We start from the raw sequence: 20915 nt of genomic DNA, 5'->3' as shown, positions 1-20915 counted from the left end.
AATGCAAGTTCTATTAGGGTAAAGCTAAATGTGATTGGTTATCAGTATACAGACATATATAAATGGGTAAGCTAAATAAGTTCCTTTCAGGTTCTATACACCAGCCTTTTGATCCTTGCAGTCTAGTTGAAGCAGAATAGCTTGCATAGAATCGCATACACCAACCAGCCATAACATTACAATCACTGACAGGTAACTTGAATATTTCGTCACAACGGCATCTGAAATTGGGTGGCATATATTAGGCAGCAAGTGAACATGTCCCTAAAGTTAATGTGTTGAAAGCAGCAAAAAAAAAAAGGCAAGTGTAAAGATTTGAGCAATTTTGACGAGACAAATTGCGATGGCTGGATGACTGGGTCAGAGCATCTCCAAAACTGCAGCTCTTGTGGGATGTTCCTGGTAACATGGTCATAGGCGGCCAGGCTCACTGATGCAAAAGGGAGTAAAGGCTGGCCTGTATAGTCCAACCTAATACAAGCTGCTGTAGCTCAAATCAATTAAAAAATAATGCTGGTTCTGATAGAAAGGTGTCAGAACACACAGTGCACCGCAAGTTTGTTGCGTATGTGGTTGCCCAGCCTCAGACCGGTGTCCACATCCAAAGGCACCAATGGGCACGTGAGCATCTGCATTGGACCATGAAGTGATGGAAGAAAGTGGCATGGTCTCATAAGTTCAAGAACAGTTTGAGGTTTTAGATCCAAATTCTCCAGATCTCAATCCATATGAGCATCTGTGGGATGTGTTGAAAAAACGAGTCCCCATGGAGGCCCCACCAGGCAAATTACAGGAAGTAAAGGATCTGCTACTTAGGGCTTGGTGCCAGAAACCACAGCATACCTTCAGAGGTCTAGTGGAGACCCTTACCTCAATGGGTTATCATGGGTGGTCCTAGTGTTATGGCTGATTGTTGTATACCTTTACATTGAAAACAAATCAATGCTTTATTTAGAAATTATAGCAAAACAGGAGAAGCCAGTATAAAGCACAGCAGGATTTGACTTACAGCTGAGCCAATGAAGAACAGTCTGGCAGAACTGTATTTTTACAGAAAGAAAAAGCCCACGCAGGAGCTAAAAAAGCAGTAGTAATTACCAAATTATACAAGGGGTGTATAGAGTAAGCATTAAACATTAGTATTTATGTTGAGTACAGATTAGTCTAAAGAAGTTAAATATGACAACATTCACTAGCTGGTCAGTTAAATCTGCCAGAGAGAAGTAGGGCTCAGAAAAGTAAGTGGGAGATCACAGGATGTTGTAGCCACCTGACCCAATATTTGGGGTGATGAGCAAAGATGTATAAATCAGTAGTACAGAACAATTTCAAGAAGGGCCAGCAACCCTTGAGTGAGGCTGAAAGCAAATCTTTGGTGTGAGCAGAATAGCATTTTCTAAAGCGAACAGTTTATTCTTTAACCAGACATATTGTGGGGCTTCAAAACATTGGAATTCTGCTGCCCTTAATAGATTCAGCTTCACAGCAGACAAGTCTGGCAATTGTTGTGTTCTGGATCCTAATCAGCACCCTGCCACTGAAGCTTCAGTCCTCCCGTACATGGAAAACTCTGCAGTGTGATCTGGGGAAAAATGGTATGTCTGTCCTCTTGACAGATCTATGTGCAAATCTTGCTGATCTGTGTATGAGGCCTGCATATTATTGCGACTTTGCACAACCAAATCACACATGTATCTATTGTGACAACAGCACTGGCTGATAAAAAAACCTACTAGAGGAAAGAACACATTTTTCAATATAACAGCATGGCACAGAAATGCCATTACATGACTATAATCTATTAATATTTAATCACAGCCTGGTGACATTTAATATGCAGCAGAGATGGAATGAATGTTTTTGTTCTAGGCACAAATGAGACTACAACAACCACGAGAAATGCAACGCTGTGGAAAATCTCACTTTTTCACAGACATTTTTCTTTGTAGATGACTAAATCACAAATGATCCTCCAACTCCAAGAAATGTTATTACAATTCAGGAGTTTCATCTAATTTAGAATAATTAATGAGACAGTATCATTAAGACACACAATAATGTTCCTCTGAGGATGAAACTGAGTAAGCCTTGCAGATATATTGCTGCAATTATGCACGCAATATTATGCATGAGAGACATGGCCATCAAAGTAATACCCGGGCACTTGCTAGCAGATGCCCATAGCTCATATGGTTGTTTAAATAAAGCAGGACTGTAAAGGAACCATGTAGGAGCCATGCATTAACTGACCTCAGAGAAATATCAGTCACACAGATGTACGGGATGTTAACAAGTTGTGGTCAGGATCACTCATGTGAAATCAACAGTGTGACATATGGAACATGCCAATTATTGCAAACAGCAGTGTTATAAGACACATAGGGGTTGATTTACTAAAACTGGAGTGTGCAAAATCCAGTGCAGCTCTGCATAAAAACCAATCTGCTTCCAGGTTTTATTGCCAATCCGGTGCAGCTCTGCATAAAAACCAATCCGCTTCCAGGTTTTATTGCCAATCCGGTGCAGCTCTGCATAGAAACTAATCCGCTTCCAGGTTTTATTGCCAATCCGGTGCAGCTCTGCATAGAAACTAATCCGCTTCCAGGTTTTATTGCCAATCCGGTGCAGCTCTGCATAGAAACTAATCCGCTTCCAGGTTTTATTGCCAATTCGGTGCAGCTCTGCATAGAAACCAATCAGCTTCTAACCTCAGCTTGTTCAATCAGGCTTTGACAGTAAAACCTGGAAGCTGATTGGTTTCTATACAGAGCTGCACCAGATTTTGCACTCTCCAGTTTTAGTAATTTAACTCCAAAGAGACATGGAGAGTCAGAAATACTTCACTCCTTTCAGTTCATGGAAATAAAAAAACCCATAATAGTTTGACATTAATGGAAAAGTCAGTATACGACATCTTAGATTGTAAGCTCCCAGGATCAGGCCCTCCTAACCCTCTTGTATTGAACTGTATTGTTGCTGTAATGTCTCCCGTTATATTGTAAAGCGCTGAGCAAACTGTTGGCGCTATATAAATCCTGTATAATAATATTAATAAAGACCTAGAGGGAATTTATATAGTTGAATTAATCGCAGCATCAAACATTAGTCTCATTCATTCCCTACAATAGCCACAGAACACACTCGGCTCAGTTTTAGGTAAGAACCCTAAAATCTACTACTATACTTTTTGTATTATGAAAAAAAAAACACAAGCAGAAATGTGAAGAACACACAACTTCCATGCAGATTGTGAGAAAAATGCATCCATAAGAACAAACTGGAAACCAAAGGGGGAGATTTACTGAAACTGGAGGGCGCACAATCCAGTGCAGCTCTGCATAGAAACCAATCCGCTTTCAGGTTTTATTGCCAAAGCTTAATTGAGCAAGCTGAAGTTAGAAGCTGATTGGCTACCATGTACAGCTGCACCAGATTTTGAGTGCTCCAGTTTTAGTAAATCTCCCTCAAAGTAGACAATTTTAGATGGCCTACATCAAATGCTTGTTTTAGGATGCCAGTGTGAAGAATTTCTGAAATAATCTGTTGGTTCTGACCATTTGCAACAGAGTACTGGAACATGAATTGTGAGATTCTCCGGTGTGGTGTGACTTTAGATCCATCACCATCATAAACATTTTTGTACACTAAGTCACTGGTCACACTGCTGCGCTTTAAAATCGCACGATTTCAGGTGCGGTTTCTAAAAACTTTGTTACTTGTGAAGAATTTCAACGATTTCTTGCGATTTGCTTTGCGATTTCCATTATATTTTACGTATGTGAAATCGCAACTAAACTGCAGAAAACATAAATGCAAGAACTACTTTGGAAATCGCGCTGCAGCAAATTGCACATGTTAAGACACTGACATTCACATTCATTAGATGCGATTTCAATTTGCAAATTGCACCTGAAATCACACCGGTATGACAGGGCACTCAGGGCACTAATACTTCTAGCAGCTGCCCAGTCAAAGCAGTATTCACATCAAACTGTAATCATCTAAACAAGCTACAGTTTTCAAAAATGATCCTTGTCATGGATGAAAAATCCTATGACAACCCATTCCTAGTGTTGTGCTGTAATGTGTCAAGTAGCACAAGCAGATGCTCTACTAAAGATGAATTACAGGTAAGGTATGGCTAGCGGTTACAGTGCCTAACTCCATTAATTGAGTCCTGTCTGCTTTTATAATAGAAAAGTGACAAAATAATACCATACAAAACTTTGCATTCCATTTTATGATGCTACCCCATTTACCTGATGAGAATGAGTCTGTCTTTTTCAGATGGATGGTCATCCAACCATTGTGAGTATCGAGCAATGGACCATTCAGCTCTCTGCAGAAAAATGCACAGAATGCTATACGATTACCAACCATACAGAAAATATCTGATAAATATGAGCAATGTGATTTATTCGGGGTAAATTCTCCCTCAGTGGAAGTTTCTGACTATATATAGATCATTGCATTAAATATCCATTTAGAAGAGATTTGTCAGGCATGATTACAGGTTTATCTTAAAGCTTTAGAGATAGTTGAAATGTTAAAAATGAATGAACAGTGCTGTACAATTCGACATACAGGCCAGACACCAAGAAGTCAGTCTGTTTAAGCTTCATACCAACGAATCTAATGTTTTCTATATTTAGAATATGGCCTTACTGTGGCAAACAAGAGCCAGAGGACACAGAGTATACCATACAGCTGTCAACAAATGCAATCCCAGAGTTTCATTATTTTACCTTCATATATTAGATAACATTGGTGAAATATTCATGATCAAATCTTTCTTGTATATGACAAGGTGCTCTAGACACATTTCCCAAATGTGATGTCGATATGACGCTATGCTGTTTATTCAACAAATCAGTAGTGAGCATTAGTGTCATCTTTCAAAATGTATTACACAGCACCACTGTATAGGGGGGACGTCGTACAGTGCAGGTTTTCTCTCCTATGTGTGTTAAAATGTGGGGTTTACAAATTATATATTGTATTGTGATATCTAGCCACAGACATCTAGAAAGATGGGAGAGAGATACACACACATGCATAATTTATATATATATATATATACACACACACACTATATGAGAGACGTATTTGTTCAGTTGACGTAAAAAAAAAAAAAAAAGAAAAAAAAAAAAGAGGGACATGTAGGGACCCAAAATACAGTGTTTATATTGCTGTTGTCATAGCTGTGTCATGCAGTGACATTACCTGGTACGGTGATTTTAGTTCTGGTGGAGCCCTTGTGAAGAGGAACTGAAGGATGACACTGTATGAAATTATATCTCCGACAGATGTGCTGTTGGCAATATGCTCACTAGTCTGAAACAGTAATGGTCTGAAAAGAAAAAAAAATGTGTGAGAAGTGAGGAACCACATTACCCGCATTTTGATTATCTATATCTACTAGCAAAACATACTTAAAGCTAAACTCTAGGCAGATATACTGTAGATTAATACAGCTTAATACTAAAGGTTCCAATTAAAAAAAAAATAGGTCATACTTACCTGCTCTGTGCAATGGTTTTGCACAAAGGAGAGCCAAACCCCCTCTTCTCAGGTCCCCCACCAATGCTCCTCTCTGCTGCTGAATGCCCCCAGGGCTATGTTGTTGCCCTGGGGGCACTCGTGCATGCTCACTCCCGAGCTGCCTCTGTGTGTCTATGAAACACACAGAGTGTGGCCCAGCCCTGCCCCTAGCTCCCTCCTCACTGGCTGTGACTGACAGCAGCGGGAGCCATTGGCTCAGCCAATGAGCAGAGAGAGACCCAGGAGGGACGCTGCTCTTGTGCACAGCGCTGGATCACGATCAAGCTCAGGTAAGTACAGTATAAGGGGGGGCTGCTGTACACGGAAGGTTTTTACCTTCATGCTTTAGCCTTAAGAACCACTTTAAATGATGCTAACCATCAGATGGGGACATTTTGTGGCAGAAAAAAACCTACTGTGATGGAAAATCTTTAGACTAAAGCTATATACTGCAGCAAAATCTGGTTTTATTTTATCTTTTGATGAACTTTTCAGTTTTCTCTTTTTTGTTTAATGTTCTGCTTCAATATTGTACAAAATTTAGAGAATACCGGCAAATGTGCAATGATTTCTACAAATGTAAGTTGGCAACAAACTGCAACACAATGAATGTACCATTAACATCATCCTTAATATTATAATCTCTAGGTCACAGTTTTCTGAGGACAATTTCATTTTCCACTGAGAATGATGGCTAAGAGTGCCCTCACACTTGCATTTTTAACTGGTCCCAGACGCAGTTCAGCCCCTTTGGCAGATTTATTTGTGTAGTGTGAGTGCTCTGTACTGCACCAAGAACCACTTGGAACAGGTGGTCCCAGGTGGCAAGGTTCACTTGTGGTCCAATTGCTGAAGTTACTGTGGCATAGCACAGTTCTCTCCATATAGTACTATGTAGTAAAACAGGGATTGTTGGTCTGGTTAGCAGGAGAACACTACCTTAAAAACCGGTGTGAGTGGAAACCAGCAGGGGAGTGAGGAGGGGAAAGAATTGAACTCGGGCAGGGTTCAGTTTAACTAGGCAGAGTTTAAGTATAGACTAAGTGAGAGCTTGCCAGTTGAAGATTCTGCCTCCAGTAGTGACTTCTACTCTTCCTTCTTCTTCCACTTACTACCTCCTCTGCTCTACTGACTAATTAGACTAACAAAATAAAGTGCAAACCCCCGATTATTCATCCCCTCTGATCCACTCCTTGGTACCTCACCACCCTATGTGCCTGCCCCCTTTCCTTAACCACACAGTGTGCCTTTATCAGCTCTTTTCTCACCACCCACTGCACCTGCCATCTCTTTTCTCTCACCACCCACTAAGCATGCAGGCTCACTTCGCTCAGTATCCGAAACATCTGTACTCCCTCCTTCTTTCAGCACCCATCATGCCTAGAGCCCATCTGTCTCTCAGCACCCATCTCACCTGTAGCCCACCTTTGGTCTCCACCCTCCATACCTGTAGCCCACCTTCTGTCTCCACCTTCACATTCCCTTCTTATACCATGCAGCATATCTGCACCCTTCTTCTCTCATTAGCAACCATGTCTGCACTCTACTTTACATCAATGAACCATTATCCCTGCTCTCAATACTGAATGTTGCATGCATCCCCTGACATTTGCATGGCCCCTCTCCAGCTCTCATCAATGCACCTCTATAGGCTCTCACACACACTCTCAGAAAATGCCCACATACCCCCTCCCTTCTGCTACTATCATCATAATTCTACACAGCCCCCATTTGCTGTCATCACCACATGTTCTTCACACTGCCCCCCCCCCCCCCCCCCACCTGCACATTGCTTATTTGCCTATTCTCAATCCATGTCTGCATGAAGCACATCCTCAACACCTTCAACAATATCTCTGTACATTCTCATAATGTCCTCTCATTACCATGGCTGTGCCACTACTCTTTCCAAACACACCTGTACACACCCAAGCTTGAACAGGCACACCTTTCCAAGGCTTCCTAAAAGAATGATAATTATGTAATATTTTTGTATTACCATAAACTGTGTAACCTACAATACTACAAGTCATTGGAGAATTAAATGCCCATGTACAATACTTCTTATAACTTTTAACCTTCTTATAACCTACAGCAGGTATAGAAGAGAATCAACCCCCTTTAAATACATTTTGTTCCTTTGCGGCCTGAAAGGAAGACAGACACATTTTTTGTTTTTTTTCAGTTGCATTTACTTATAACATCCAAGTGAAAGATATCACACCAACAGGTCAGACTGAAGAACTTGTCAGGATAAAAGGAAAAATGGATGGGGCAAAATACCGTCAAATTCTTGAGAACAATCTGCTGCCCTCTGCCAGAAAGTTGTCAATGGAAAGAAGGTTTACCTTCCAACATGACAATGACATGAAGCACACAGCATAAATGACCACACGGTGGTTGAAGGAGAAAAAGGTGAATGTCCTTGCATGGCCTAGTCAGAGCCCAGACTTGAACACCATTGAAAAATCTGTGGAAATACTTCAGTGAAGACTGCAGTCCACAAACGGTCACCACCAAATTTAAGTGAATTTGAGCAGTTCTGCAAAGAAGAGTGGGCAAATATTGCAAAGTCAAACTGTGCAAAGTTAGTAGAGACATATCCCATCAGACTAAAGCGTGTAATTAAAGCAAAAGGTGGTCCAACAATATACTGACACAAGGGGGTGATCCTTTTTCCACTTGGATGTTATAAGTTGCACTAAGAAAATACAGCAAGATACAACAAAAACTGTCTGCCTTCATTTCAGGCTGCACAGCAATAAAATGTGATTTTAAAGGGGGCGATTCTTTTCTATACCCACTGTAAACAGGGATGGTTTGTGACATTACTATGACTTGATACAAATAATACAAAATATGGAGGACATAGATCAGTCTAACCAAAGGGGTTATAAAAGGAGCATGGTAGGCTTACTCAGTCACCATCTTCTTATATGTCTTAGATACCTCAACATTCCTTCTATAATTACCCAATCTGTTCCTTCCATAATCCTGCAATCCATTCTGTACAACAGGAGTTTTGGGTGTTCCAGCCCTTCCTCTTGCAATCTCCACAATATAAAAATATTTTAAATACTACATTACCAGCGTGTTACAGCCCTTTTTCCAGGCCATTTTTCAGTTTTCAATGCTGTGATACTTTGACTGACAATTGCAAAATCCAACAGGGAGAGTGGGAACCCAACATACTGATCACCACAGGTTTACAGGAACTGAAGCGCAATTATTATGTTTTGACACGCAACTGAAAATATAGAGTTTTTTTACTGAATAGAAAGTTAAAAATTAGTAAAGTTGTGCAGCCTTCGAGTTCCTATATAACTATAATATCACGAATAGAACCCTGTACTGTAGTTGTTTTACTTTCATCTAATTACAGCATTCTGTCATGTGATACCAATGTGCTTACTCAGCACACAGTTATTTTAAATAAGGTGGAAAACACAAATCTTTCATAGGTCAGACTGCAAATTTATGATAATGTATGCCTGAATATTCAGATTGTGACTGGTTCTCTTTAATGCTTCTAGATATATGAACACTGATGATGGTGCTGCCTGGCAGACTGCAATCTGCTCCTGCATTGAACATGTAATCTCAGCTACAGTCATCTCTTTCAAGCTAAACACTGTTCCCTGAAATAACTGCCTGCACAGGCAGCACCAGCATAAAGCCTGCAATGAACAAAACAGACTGATTGTGTGCTAGAATTGTAAATTGGTTCATTTTTAGCCTCAATTCAAAACAAATATGCATTTTAATCTGCAAGATTTCTGTGTATCCAACTGAATATAATGAATGGAAATGAATGAAAAACTGCTCATTAGTGTGCCAACTACAAAAGAATGGCAAAGTGTGTAGCCGTACAGTTTTATAATAAGTACAGCGTATAACTTTCCATTTCCTGAAATCACTGGAAAGTTTGTAAAGCCTTATTCCCTAAATAATAGGACAAAAGTAGCTCGATCTGTAACCGAATATGTACAAACATTCTGCCAATTTGTTGAAAGAATTTCACCCTGGAGCTTGGAAAATGGGCAATGGCTATGAAAATGATTAATACAGGCCATATTGTGATCTCTGTATGCAAGATATAAGATCTTTTTGGTTGTAGAAACAAATACTATTTTATTATTGGATCAGAAACACATAAGACATTTCTGGCCATCCTAACCTTTTTTTGGACACTTTACATAATGGTGTTATAGTATACATTTTTCTGAATAGGTAGGTGAATACAGACATACCGACTGGCTTAATTAAACACACTTGGAAGTCACTAAGTTACAATTTACTTGTGTACTTAGTGGTCAGCAGAATGAGGCATGTCAGTTCATCAGTCGAGTGAATCTCTGAAAATTTGCAGTTCCCCAAAAAGATGTGAAATGGTGTAATCATCTCTAGAGCCAGTTATTTCCTTCCTACTCTGCCTCTAATTGATTTAGAAATGGTAAACTCCTGACATACAGTCATAGCCAAAGATACTGGCACTTCCGCCAGATAATGTATTACTTCGCCCAGAAAATTGTTGAGATTACAAAAGTTTAGGCATTCTCATGTATATTTCTTTGCTTGTATTGGTATGACACAAAAAAGCAGAGAAACGAAAATCCATATCTGACACATTCCACACAAAACCCCCAAAATGGGCTGGATAAAATTATTGGCACCCTCAATTTAATATTTGGTAGAACACTCCATGGAAAAAATAACTGAAATCAATTGCTTCCTGTAACCATCAATAAGTTTCTTCCACCACTCTACTGGAATTGTGGACCACTCTTCTTTTGCCAACTGCTCCAGGTCTCTCAGATTGGAAGGGTTCCTTTTCCCAACTGTTGTTTTGAGATCTTTCCACAGGTGCTCTATGGGATTGAGATCGGGACTCATTGCTGGCCAGTTCAGTACTCTCCAGCACATTGTTTGAAACCATTTCTATGTGCTTTTTAATATATGCTTTGGGTCATTGTCCTGCTGTAAGACCCATGACCTCTGGTGGAGACCCATTTTTCTGACACTGGAGCTTACATTGCACCCCAGAATTTTTTGGTGGTCTTCAGATTTCAGAATACCATGCACACAGTCAAGACATCCAGTGCCTGAAGCAGCAAAGCAACCCCGGAGAAAACATCACTGAACCTCCACCAGGTTTGATTGTAGGGACTGTATTCTTTTCTTTAAATATCTCATTTCTTTTTCTGAAAACAGTAGAATGATGGGCTTTACCAAAAAATTGTAATTTTGTTTCGCCTGTCCACAGCACATTCTCCCAAAAGGATTTTGACATCCTCAGGTAAGTTTTGGCAAACTCCAATTTGGATTTTTTTATGTTTTGTGTGTCAGCAGTGGGGTCCTTCTGGGTCTCCTACCATCCCTTTTCATTCAGATGGAGACATACAGTGCAAGCTCACACAGTTGTGCATGAAGGTCAGCTTGAATTTGTCTGAAAGTTGATCGAGGTTCTTTATCCACCATTCGAACAATCCTTCATTGCAATCTTTGATCAAGTTTGTCTCTTTCTTTCACATCCAAGGAGATTAGCTACAGTGCCATAGGCTGTAAACTTCTTGACAATGTTGCGAACAGCAGACACAGGAACATTAAGATCTTTTAATTGATACAGGTGAATTTGATTACAAATTACAGGAGCATCACAAACTTGGAATGCAATTATTTTGCATTTTGAGAATGTACAAATACTTTTGTCCAGTATATTTTTGGGGTTTTGCATGGAATGTCTCAGATTTGGCTTTTTGTTTCTCCATTTTTTTTGTGTCATACCAGTACAAACACGAGAATACCTAAACATTTGTAAGTGCAACAATTTTTTGGGTGAAGTCGTGCATTGTCTGACAGAAATGCAGGGGTGCCAATATTTTTGGCCATGACTTTATGCACTGCATAGCGTGCCAGAAGGCAGATACTATTAGCAGGTGACTTTAGCTAGCCATAAGCAGCTTGAATTTTGGCTGATTGCTGTTAACACCACCCAACTTGCCATATTTCAACTGGAAAATTCAATCTTCCATGTGGAAAATTGAAAGCTGAACAGCGGCTTCATCCAATTAGATGCTGTCACTGTTCAGGTATTCAAACGGCCACTGGTGCTGCATCTTTCTGAATACAACAGAAGGCAGTGCAGAAGCCTTAATCCATATGCTGCTTAGCCCAAGTTGATCAATAGAAAGCTATAGATATGTGGCTAAGGGAGGCCATAAATTATTAATTTTTTTTCATTCAACCAGCGGGTTGAACAAACAAAAATTAACCGATTATCCACACAATTGATGTGGATGCAGCAATCACTCCCAATGAGCTATTGTATTCTGCTTGAAGGGAGCCATTTACTGTTCGTTTGGGAAAATCTGACAGGCTGGTTGTACACAAATCGATCGATATCTAGCCCATACATGGATCAAAATTCAACCCCTGATGAACTGACCAAATATTGATCCATGTTTGGCTGGCTTAACATTTCAATGTAGCAGACTTTTGTTAACAGAGCAATGTTAACAATGCTCTGGCTCTTTCCTTATTACCCTTCACATGAAGCTGCAGGAAAAAACTTCTAAGTCTGGAAAAAGATTACAAATCATACCTTTAAGTATCAATAAATAAAAATACTGTATAGAAGAAAAGAAATGCTACTAATAGCAATACATCAGATTTCATCTATTCCTGTTCTTCATTAAATATGTTCCATGACTATAAGATCCTGGGTAGTCACACAATAGCGTGATAGGTGTACCTCCTGTGCTACCTATAAATAAATATCCAAATGTGTAATAAGCTGCTGCAATGCTTGTTCCCACACCTAAATAAATCAAAAAGTAATGAAATGAGTGACGCTTTATTAAATTACCAATAGTGAGACAAAATATGTGCACCCTTCTCACTTCACAGGAGTTACAAACGGCATTTTTGCAGCATGAACATGGGGGAAAGCAGTTCTAGCACCTCGTGCACTGAATATATGTAATGACAAGGGGTGCTGTGGTGTGCTGAAGGGTCTATTGATGCTGGCTGCTGGGGGATCTATTGTTGCTTGAAGGAATCTATTTTTTTGGGTGTCTATTTTTGCTGGGGAGGTCTATTGTTGCTGGGTGGGATCTTCTGTTGAGGGAGAGGGTCTATTGTTGCTGACTACTGGAGGGTCTACTGATACTGGCTGTGGGAAGATCTGTTGTCGCAGACAGTGGTCTATTGTTGCTGAAGGGGTATTTTGTTACAGGTGGTCCAATGTTGCTGTGGAGATCTATTGTTGCTGGGGGGTGTCTATTGTTGCTAGCTGCAGGGGATCTATTTTACTGCTTTTCTTGAAATCATTAACAAATTCCATACAAATTACTTAGCACCACAAAATGATACTTGGTTCTGTATTCTTTTAAAAGAGTATTACTGGGAGGTGGGTGGAACCAAGAAACAGTGCTCAGAGGTCTGTAGGGGCGAAGACAAGGGGTGACTTGGAAAGGGAGAGTTCCTGTACCTATTCTCTGAGAAAAAAAGCCCTGGTTACAAATAAAATGAAATAAATATAATGGAAACCACATAAAGAATAAATGTCTGCAATAAAGTGAATCAGTACCCGTTTAAAGTCCAATACATAGCATTTCGGTGCTTAGTCCATACAGTTCAAGAGTAATATAAAAAACAATGATAACAGTGGAAATCTTGTTCCGGGATCATCCAACACCAAATGTAATACCCGCTGTGCCTCTACACTTCACACAATATGTGCCACTTCTGTGCTCACAGAACTCTCACCTCCAGACTGATGTCATACAGCATGTATATGATAAGCCACCCAAATTCCAACAGTTTCGGAATCTTTCTACACCTCCAGACCACTAGAGACTCTCCATAAGTACTTCCCAAAGGCTCTGGTTTTATGAGAAGTAAGGTAACTTTAAGGCTCTTGTTTATCCAGGCTGCCATATTTGCCTTGCCAATGTGAGGGAAAGATACCAACAAGCCTCTTATGCGCTATAGCACATAACGATTGTGGCGCAACTCATAGGGTGTGAGTGGAGGCAGATGCGGTCTGGAAGTGACATCACGCAGCAGTAAAGTCTGACATTTCTATGTTTTGATATTTTAAAATGTAAGTGCATTTGGTTATAAAAAATATTTATTTCATTAACATACTACACCAATTGACCAGAGACAATGCTTACAATAACTTGTTGGTTAGAAGTTTTACATTTTTAGCAAATATTATATAAAGTGCGCACCTGAATGACCTCAACAGCCTGTATGACTTCCCTAGATCAGCCACTCTTCTGCACAAGGGAGCCACCGCTAATTCCATCTACAAAATAAATAGAAGTGTAAGGAGACAGGGGTTAGGACAGTGCGGTGCCAAATTACATTGGTTGTAGGACTGTGTACAGATATAATTTACCTGTAATTTTCTCTGCTGACCTGTTAAAATGTAAATGTCATATCATAGTATATATATATATATATTTTTTTTATTTTTTAAATTCTGTTCAATCAGTCTTGTGATTTAAACACTTCTGCACAGCTAGGTAGGCGATACACTTCTCTGAACTTCCAACCAATGGATAAACATCATCATCCTGCAATGAGCATAATGGTGACCAAGAAAGTAGCAGTGTGATCTTGCTGGCTGAACCAGGGGGTTTGTAAATTATAAGACTGTCTAAACAGAATGGAAATCCCTTGTAAAGTAAAACGGTAAACATGTGTACAGTATTTCCAACGTGTGTTTAGCTATTTGCCCAGTATTTCCACATTACAACTATACCCATCCTCTGGAGCTCCCTACCCCAATCTATCAGACTATCACCTACTCTACTTACCTTTAGGCGATCATTAAAAACCTCTCTCTTCAGGGAAGCCTATCCCGCCCTCTGCTAATAATGGAATCCTCTACGCTTCCAAGCACTCCATCCCCCACAGTTTTACCTATTGTACCACTCACCCCTCCCTCCTAGATTGTAAGCTCCGAAGAGCAGGGCCCTCAAATCCTTCTTGTATTGAACTGTATTGTTACTGTATTGTCTCCCACCATAATGTAAAGCGCTGAGCAAACCGTTGGCGCTATATAAATCCTGTATAATAATAATAATATCTGAGCCTCTTAAACACATTTGAAAAGGCCCACACCCCATCAAGCCAGGTTTTCACTTTCATATTGTTGTAATACAGAGGCAAAAATGTAATTCACCACAATCATTTGATTACGTAACATGCATGCTTATTTTCATACCTATTTATTTTCTGTACCTAATGTAGTCTGCCATCCCTCCACCTTACTTTGTCAGCCTGTGCTACTACATTAGATATTGTGAAATTCTGCAAGAACACTTACTATTACACATTAAACCCTCTCTGATCATAATCCTGCAAATGCTCATTTAGGGTGTTATATTGCTCCCTCTATCATTTTAAGACTATCAGTAAGATCTTGCCATTGTAGTTTTGAAAGTTTAATCCATGTTGACTCAATAGTATTACAACATTGCTATGGATTTCTCATGCCGTAGACCTCTGTTCCTTAAAAATTCTCATGCTGCAGCAGATCGAGAATCACCAGATTGGACAATGTTACTTTTGTCAGTTTTGATGATCTTTTGCCCCCTACCAACCATTTTTCTGTTCTTAGCTGACAGGAGAGGAGCCGAGCATGGTTTTCTGTTGTTGTAGCTCATCCTTTTCAAAGTCTATCATGTTGTGTATTCATTGTGCCCTACGGAACAGCTCTGCTGTAAAGTGTACTAGTTATGCACTTCCTGACAGCTTTAGAGGTATTCTCTTATGACCTCCCTTGTTAAGAAGGTAGTTACAGCCAAAGAACTGACACTCGCTGCATGTTTTTCTTTTTCCAATTCTCTTTGAGTTCTAGAAGCTGTGGTGCAGGAAAATGCTATGCTGAAACCTCAATATCATTCCACAATTAAAGATGCTTAAATCACACATGTTCTCCATTTTATTGTTGGACCAAGCAGTAGCTGAATCTCTTGACCAAGTCTGCATGCTCTGTGTATTAAACTGCAAAGGCAAAATTAGTTGTTTGGATAGTTGCAAAAACAAGCAGATGTACCTAATAAAGCGTATGCTATTCACAAAATGCTTTCTTGGCTGCAGTCTTAATGGAATGAATCAGATATCATATAACTCAGAGAAAACTTGATGAAATAAAACATCAATCTAACATCTGATCAGTGTTTCTATAAATAATTTGATGTCATAATAAGGTTACCGCTGCTTAGGGCTGCATTTACACAGCAGGAAACTAATACACAAAAATCTCTGATGCTTTAAGCCTGCCCCAGACATGCCACTTCTGCACATCTTATAACTGCTTAGCTTGTCATGAAAGCATATTGTAAAAATAAATAACACGTTATTATTGAAGTCCACTTTAAGTCATGTCTACTGCTAATGAAGAAAACTTAATTTGTATATACAGTATATTAGGACCCTTTCACATAGGCGGACCAATCAAATCTGCCTGTCTGTTTTTCAGGCACACCCGTATTGTACATAATTTGTATATAATATTCTACATATTATCTAAACACACACACAGCTAGGTTAATAAATATGACAATTTTTGCAATTTTATACAGCTATTTTTTGTTACATCGTTCCCCCATTTGTAGGGTCCTAAAAATACATAATATAGATATATTAAAAGTAGTGCGACTATATTACTTTGTTGCAAATCATTTGCAATCAATGCCTCCTTGACATCTGGAACCATCAAATGCTGGGTTTCATCCCTAGTGGTGCTTTGCCAGGACGTTACTGCACCTGTCTTCAGTTGATGCTGTTCTTGGTCTTTCTACCTACAATTGTACTTTTATAACCTGAAAAGCATGTTCAGTCAGGTTGAGCTCAGGTGAATGAGTTAGCAGTTGAAGACTATCCCACTTCTTTGTCTTTAAAAGCTCCTGGAATGCTTTTGCAATATGTTTTAAGTCCTGTCTGTATTGTAAAGCATTGTTCTATCAGTTTTGTAAAATTTGGCTGATTTTGAGCAGATAGAACAGTAAAATACATATTAGACTTCATTGAGCAAATTCTAACTTAGCCTTCCTTTCTTTGAAGCATACCAGATGTTTACACTATGTGGCAAACCATCTGTATTTAATTTTTATGAAGACTGTAAAATGACAATGAAACACCAACCTTCCTGGCAGAGGCGTTTAATGAAATCAGTGGGTCTGCGTGCAAGATCATAAGTTGGGCCCCATTGCACAATAAACAATAAAAAAAATCTGGTGTGCTTAGTGTGGTGTGGGCATGGTTTTCTATGTGCAAGGGGCTCAACTAGGATTGTGAAAGACCTAAGGCACCTTTGGTTACTCCAAGGAGAATGGTATTGCAGTGCACATAGCATGCTGTGGTGAGCAGTGGGTGTAGCCAAATTGGGTTACCAGTGGGAGGGGCTTAAAGGGGTGTGGCTAGATAAAACACAAGCCTTCTTGTACCCATAAAATGTGCTTAGATTGCCACAACAGACTCACAGGGCATCTAAAAACATCAGCAAAAAAAAAAAAGCGCTGATCCCCACTGAGCAGGTGATGACCGGTCCATGTCAACTCCGACTGTGCAGAGCAGACACAACCCGTTGTTCTCTATAGGATGGTTGGATGTAAACAGACTGCCTGTTCATTTTCATCCGATCTGCTAGATGGATGAGTAAAGGATCCCCATTGGTCTGTTTTTTAGAGTATAAGGGAGTGATACAAAAGGAGGTCAAGGTTAGTCAATTACAACGGGTCTAACTGGTATCTACGGTCTATGAGTTTACCTTACAGGAGAACCCCCATTCCTGTACATAACGATGCAGACAACCAGATGGGCACAGAACAACATCACACCCAGTGTTTTTTTTTCACAAAGACAGGTGTATTAGTGCCCGTTTTCAGGGATACTCATTTGTCTCTTAACCAATACTAGGATTTTAAAATGTATCTTTTTCTTCTTGCTATTTGACAGATGGTTTTATAATGAACAGACTAAACCCTTGTGGTTTCATTTAGTGTAAATTAAAATGTCAGATAAATGTCAAAGAATTTTTGATTAACCCACAGAATGCAGGTCAGACTGATTAAACGCTGTAAAAAGGTTACAAGTGAAACAAATACAGTAAAGACAGACCTGGGTTCAATTTATGGACAGACACACAGAATATCCAACTGAGAAGTGACTTTTATGCTTTCTGACGGAAGACAAAATACTTCTATTTTATATAGAGATGTAGACCAATGCTGTCAAAATCTTTTTTTTTTTTTTTAATTAAGCAGTGGTATAGCACCATCATACTTGTACTCAAGACAGAACCAGAGAGTATGTCAGTATGTGGCTTTCTAGAAATGGAGTTTTGCATTCATGAGGTAGATTTTGCTACTTTAGTCCTGATCTGCCAATAGTATTCCCTATTTTCCAGTTTAATGATAACTGATAAGGTCAGGGTGAAAGATGCTACTGAATAAAATAAACATGTAGGCAATTAAAAGCCAACATCTTCTGCTACAGTTTGTGTGAACATGGTCCTCCTTAAAACAATTATTGAGCTATACAGTGACAACATTTTACAAAGTAATTTGTTCAGGGTCTTCAAAACAGCATTGAGTATACAGGGGTTAGACAAAAAACTGTAAACACTACATGATTAGCAGGTGTGAAAGTGACAACATTATTCGCCTTGATAGCAGAAGTGATGTAACATTCTTTTGCTTCTTTTTGTGTGATGGGACACCTAACAGGTGGGAAGAAGCACTTTCGTCATTCACATAGTAATACGGAGTTGTGTCAGAAGTTACTGTGTTTCAAAGAGGGCAGACTGTAGGTACCCGCTTCCCTGGTGCCTCTGTGACTGAAGTTGCCAGTTTATTTGCCATGTCGCAAGGTACAGTATCAAAGGTTATGATGTCATACAGTTTCTGGGAAAACATAGTCTGATAAGCATAAGCACGGTCAACATGGTCAACAGACCGAAAGAGACAAGGAGGGCATTGCACAGGATTGTGACCTGGAATAAGAAAACAACTTCTGCAAAAGTGACTGCAGAGCTCAATCTCAGTCCTGTGAAGAACCTCTTCCAAAATACCTTACAGTCTCAAAGGACAAGGGAAAGACACAAGAGGTAATGGATACTTGACAACAGTAATTGTGATGGAAAAAAAAAAAAAAAAAAATCGATGGATATTGTGGGAGAGGGATGTCTATCAAGAATAAATTCCTTTATGAACTGGTGGTTTTCAATGGCCTGGGTGGAGAGTTAGTGGATTCTCAATTGCATGCAGAGCAGCAGTCCCAAGAAAGGAATTTGCACCAAGGAAGCCCTAGAGACAAGGTTGAGAACTTGTTAACAAAGAAAAACTTACAAGATCTGAGGTAACCATTGCTTAGAATGTAAGCAGCAGCAACCTAAAGCTTTTACCCCTAGCATACCCTTTCTGGATGAATTTAATACAAGTGGAGTATAGGTCAGGTATAACTGAGGGGGAAAAAAATCCCTCTAAAAAAGGACACAGCTGTAATAAAAAAAAAAATGTACATTGAATGTGGAAGGCTGCAACCTCAATATTGCGGTTTGTGCTCCCCTTGCAGACATTTCCCCTCACTTCCTCTGCCAATGGTAGCATTGCCATCCAGAGAAGATGGGAATCTGTCCAACAAGACCCAATGATAAAACCTAGCAGAAAATGTAATCCTACCCCCACTCTGTCAAAATTAAAAAAACATAGTTTTGACTGCAGTCCCACTTTAAAAATTGAATATTAAATTGTATCATGCACATTATTTTCATAACAAACCATGGAGAGTGCAAGTTTAAGAAAAAAAAACACTATTAGGTTACTAATCCATGTCCAGGTAATCAATGTCCTCAAATTAACTTAATTTGTTATCCAATATAATTAATTATGGTAATTCAATTACAAGATAACTTTTGCCTGAAACTACATTTTGTGAGTAACTCATGGGTATTTTCTATGCTTTGGAAATAAACGCTCCATAAAGTGACTTTTCAAGGTGACATTCTCTGGTAATTGTGCCTGGATTAAGGGATTGAAAACTACATCAGGCCAAACAATACCTCAGAGAGGAAGTATTGGGGAAAGGAAATGAAAAACTCTGCTGTTGGATACACTGGAGAATGTATTTACAGTAGTTTACGCACATAATGGTAGGATTCTAATACCACATATAAATGACAGCATCATGTAAAAGTAAAGGCATAAACGATTTTGACCAAAAAGTTGGACTGTACTTAAAATCTAAAATATTTTGGTGCAAAATAAAAGAGAAAATAAACCCTAGTTTATATATAGCCCATCCATCATTGTAAAGGATTTAGCTATATGAGACAACTTAGGTTGGCTAAATGACTGATTTCACTCTCATACATTGCCTCCTTATGTCTGACTGTAAAGGATAGCAGTAAAGTCGGTCTTGAGACAAATAGGAGAAAAATTGTCAGCAAGTCTTGTATAATCTGGGTGAGTTGGATATCAGGTTCAATGGAAGAGATTTATTCAGCATACACTGATCACAGGTGCAACACTCTCCAGGCTCCTTAGGGAAAAAATAAAAATTGCAAATTTTTTTTCCTGCAAAAATATTTACATTTTTTATATTTTCCCACAAGGTGAACTTATCCTTTAAATAGTGTGGTTTACGTCAAGCTGACCCAATCTAACAGTTTTTATTACTAAGTGATACTGCCATTGTGTGTGCTATAATGCACTGTAGTAGCCTTAGCTGCATAGCAGTATGGTTTGGCAGAAGTATGGTCAACTTCCTGACTGCTGCCAGAATTAAAGCGGTTGTGAAGGCTCAAGTTTTTTTTCCTTCATGCATTATACACTGCTCAAAAAAATGAATAGAACACTTTTTAATCAGAGTATAGCATCAAGTCAATTAAACTCCTAGGATATTGATCTGGTCAGTTAAGTAGCAGAGGGGATTGTTAATCAATTTCAGCTGCTTTGGTGTTAATGAAATTATCAACAGGTGCACTAGATGGGCAACAATGAGATGATCCCAAAAACAGGAATGGATTTACAGGTGGAGGCCACTTACATTGTTTTCCCCACTCATCTTTTCTGACTGTTTTTCACTAGTTTTGCATTTGGCTAGGGTCAGTGTCACTACTTGTAGCATGAGGCGATACCTGGATCCTACAGAGGTTGCACAGGCAGTCCAACTCCTCTAGGATGGCACATCAATTAGTGCCATTACCAGAAGGTTTGCTGTGTCTCCCAGCACAGTCTCAAGAGCATGGAGGAGAATCCAGGAGACAGGCATTTACTCTAGGCGAGCTGGCCAGGGTTGTAGAAGGTCCTTAACCCGTCAGCAGGACTGGTATCTGCTTCTTTGTTGCAAGGAGGAAC

At 39.4% G+C, this 20915-nt stretch overlaps 1 protein-coding gene across 1 annotated transcript in view; it reads right to left on the bottom strand.

Annotated features, from left to right (window-relative positions):
- COG5 (component of oligomeric golgi complex 5) overlaps positions 1 to 20915 on the bottom strand; it is a 430205-nt gene that overhangs the window by 6315 nt on the left and 402975 nt on the right. The window contains exons 19-21 of the mRNA XM_089685182.1: positions 13776 to 13852; positions 5224 to 5350; positions 4260 to 4339 (exon numbers count right to left, since the gene is read on the bottom strand). Of these exons, the coding sequence (XP_089541308.1) occupies positions 4260 to 4339; positions 5224 to 5350; positions 13776 to 13852 (284 nt within the window). The remainder of the gene's footprint in view (positions 1 to 4259; positions 4340 to 5223; positions 5351 to 13775; positions 13853 to 20915) is intronic.

The sequence above is a fragment of the Staurois parvus genome, unplaced genomic scaffold (assembly GCF_062004578.1).
Source record: "Staurois parvus isolate SC_StPar_1 unplaced genomic scaffold, SC_StPar_1.0 ptg000019l, whole genome shotgun sequence".
Classification (NCBI taxonomy): Eukaryota; Metazoa; Chordata; class Amphibia; order Anura; family Ranidae; genus Staurois; species Staurois parvus.
Note: the sequence above shows the minus strand (reverse complement) of the source record. Positions and strands in the feature narration are given on the sequence as shown.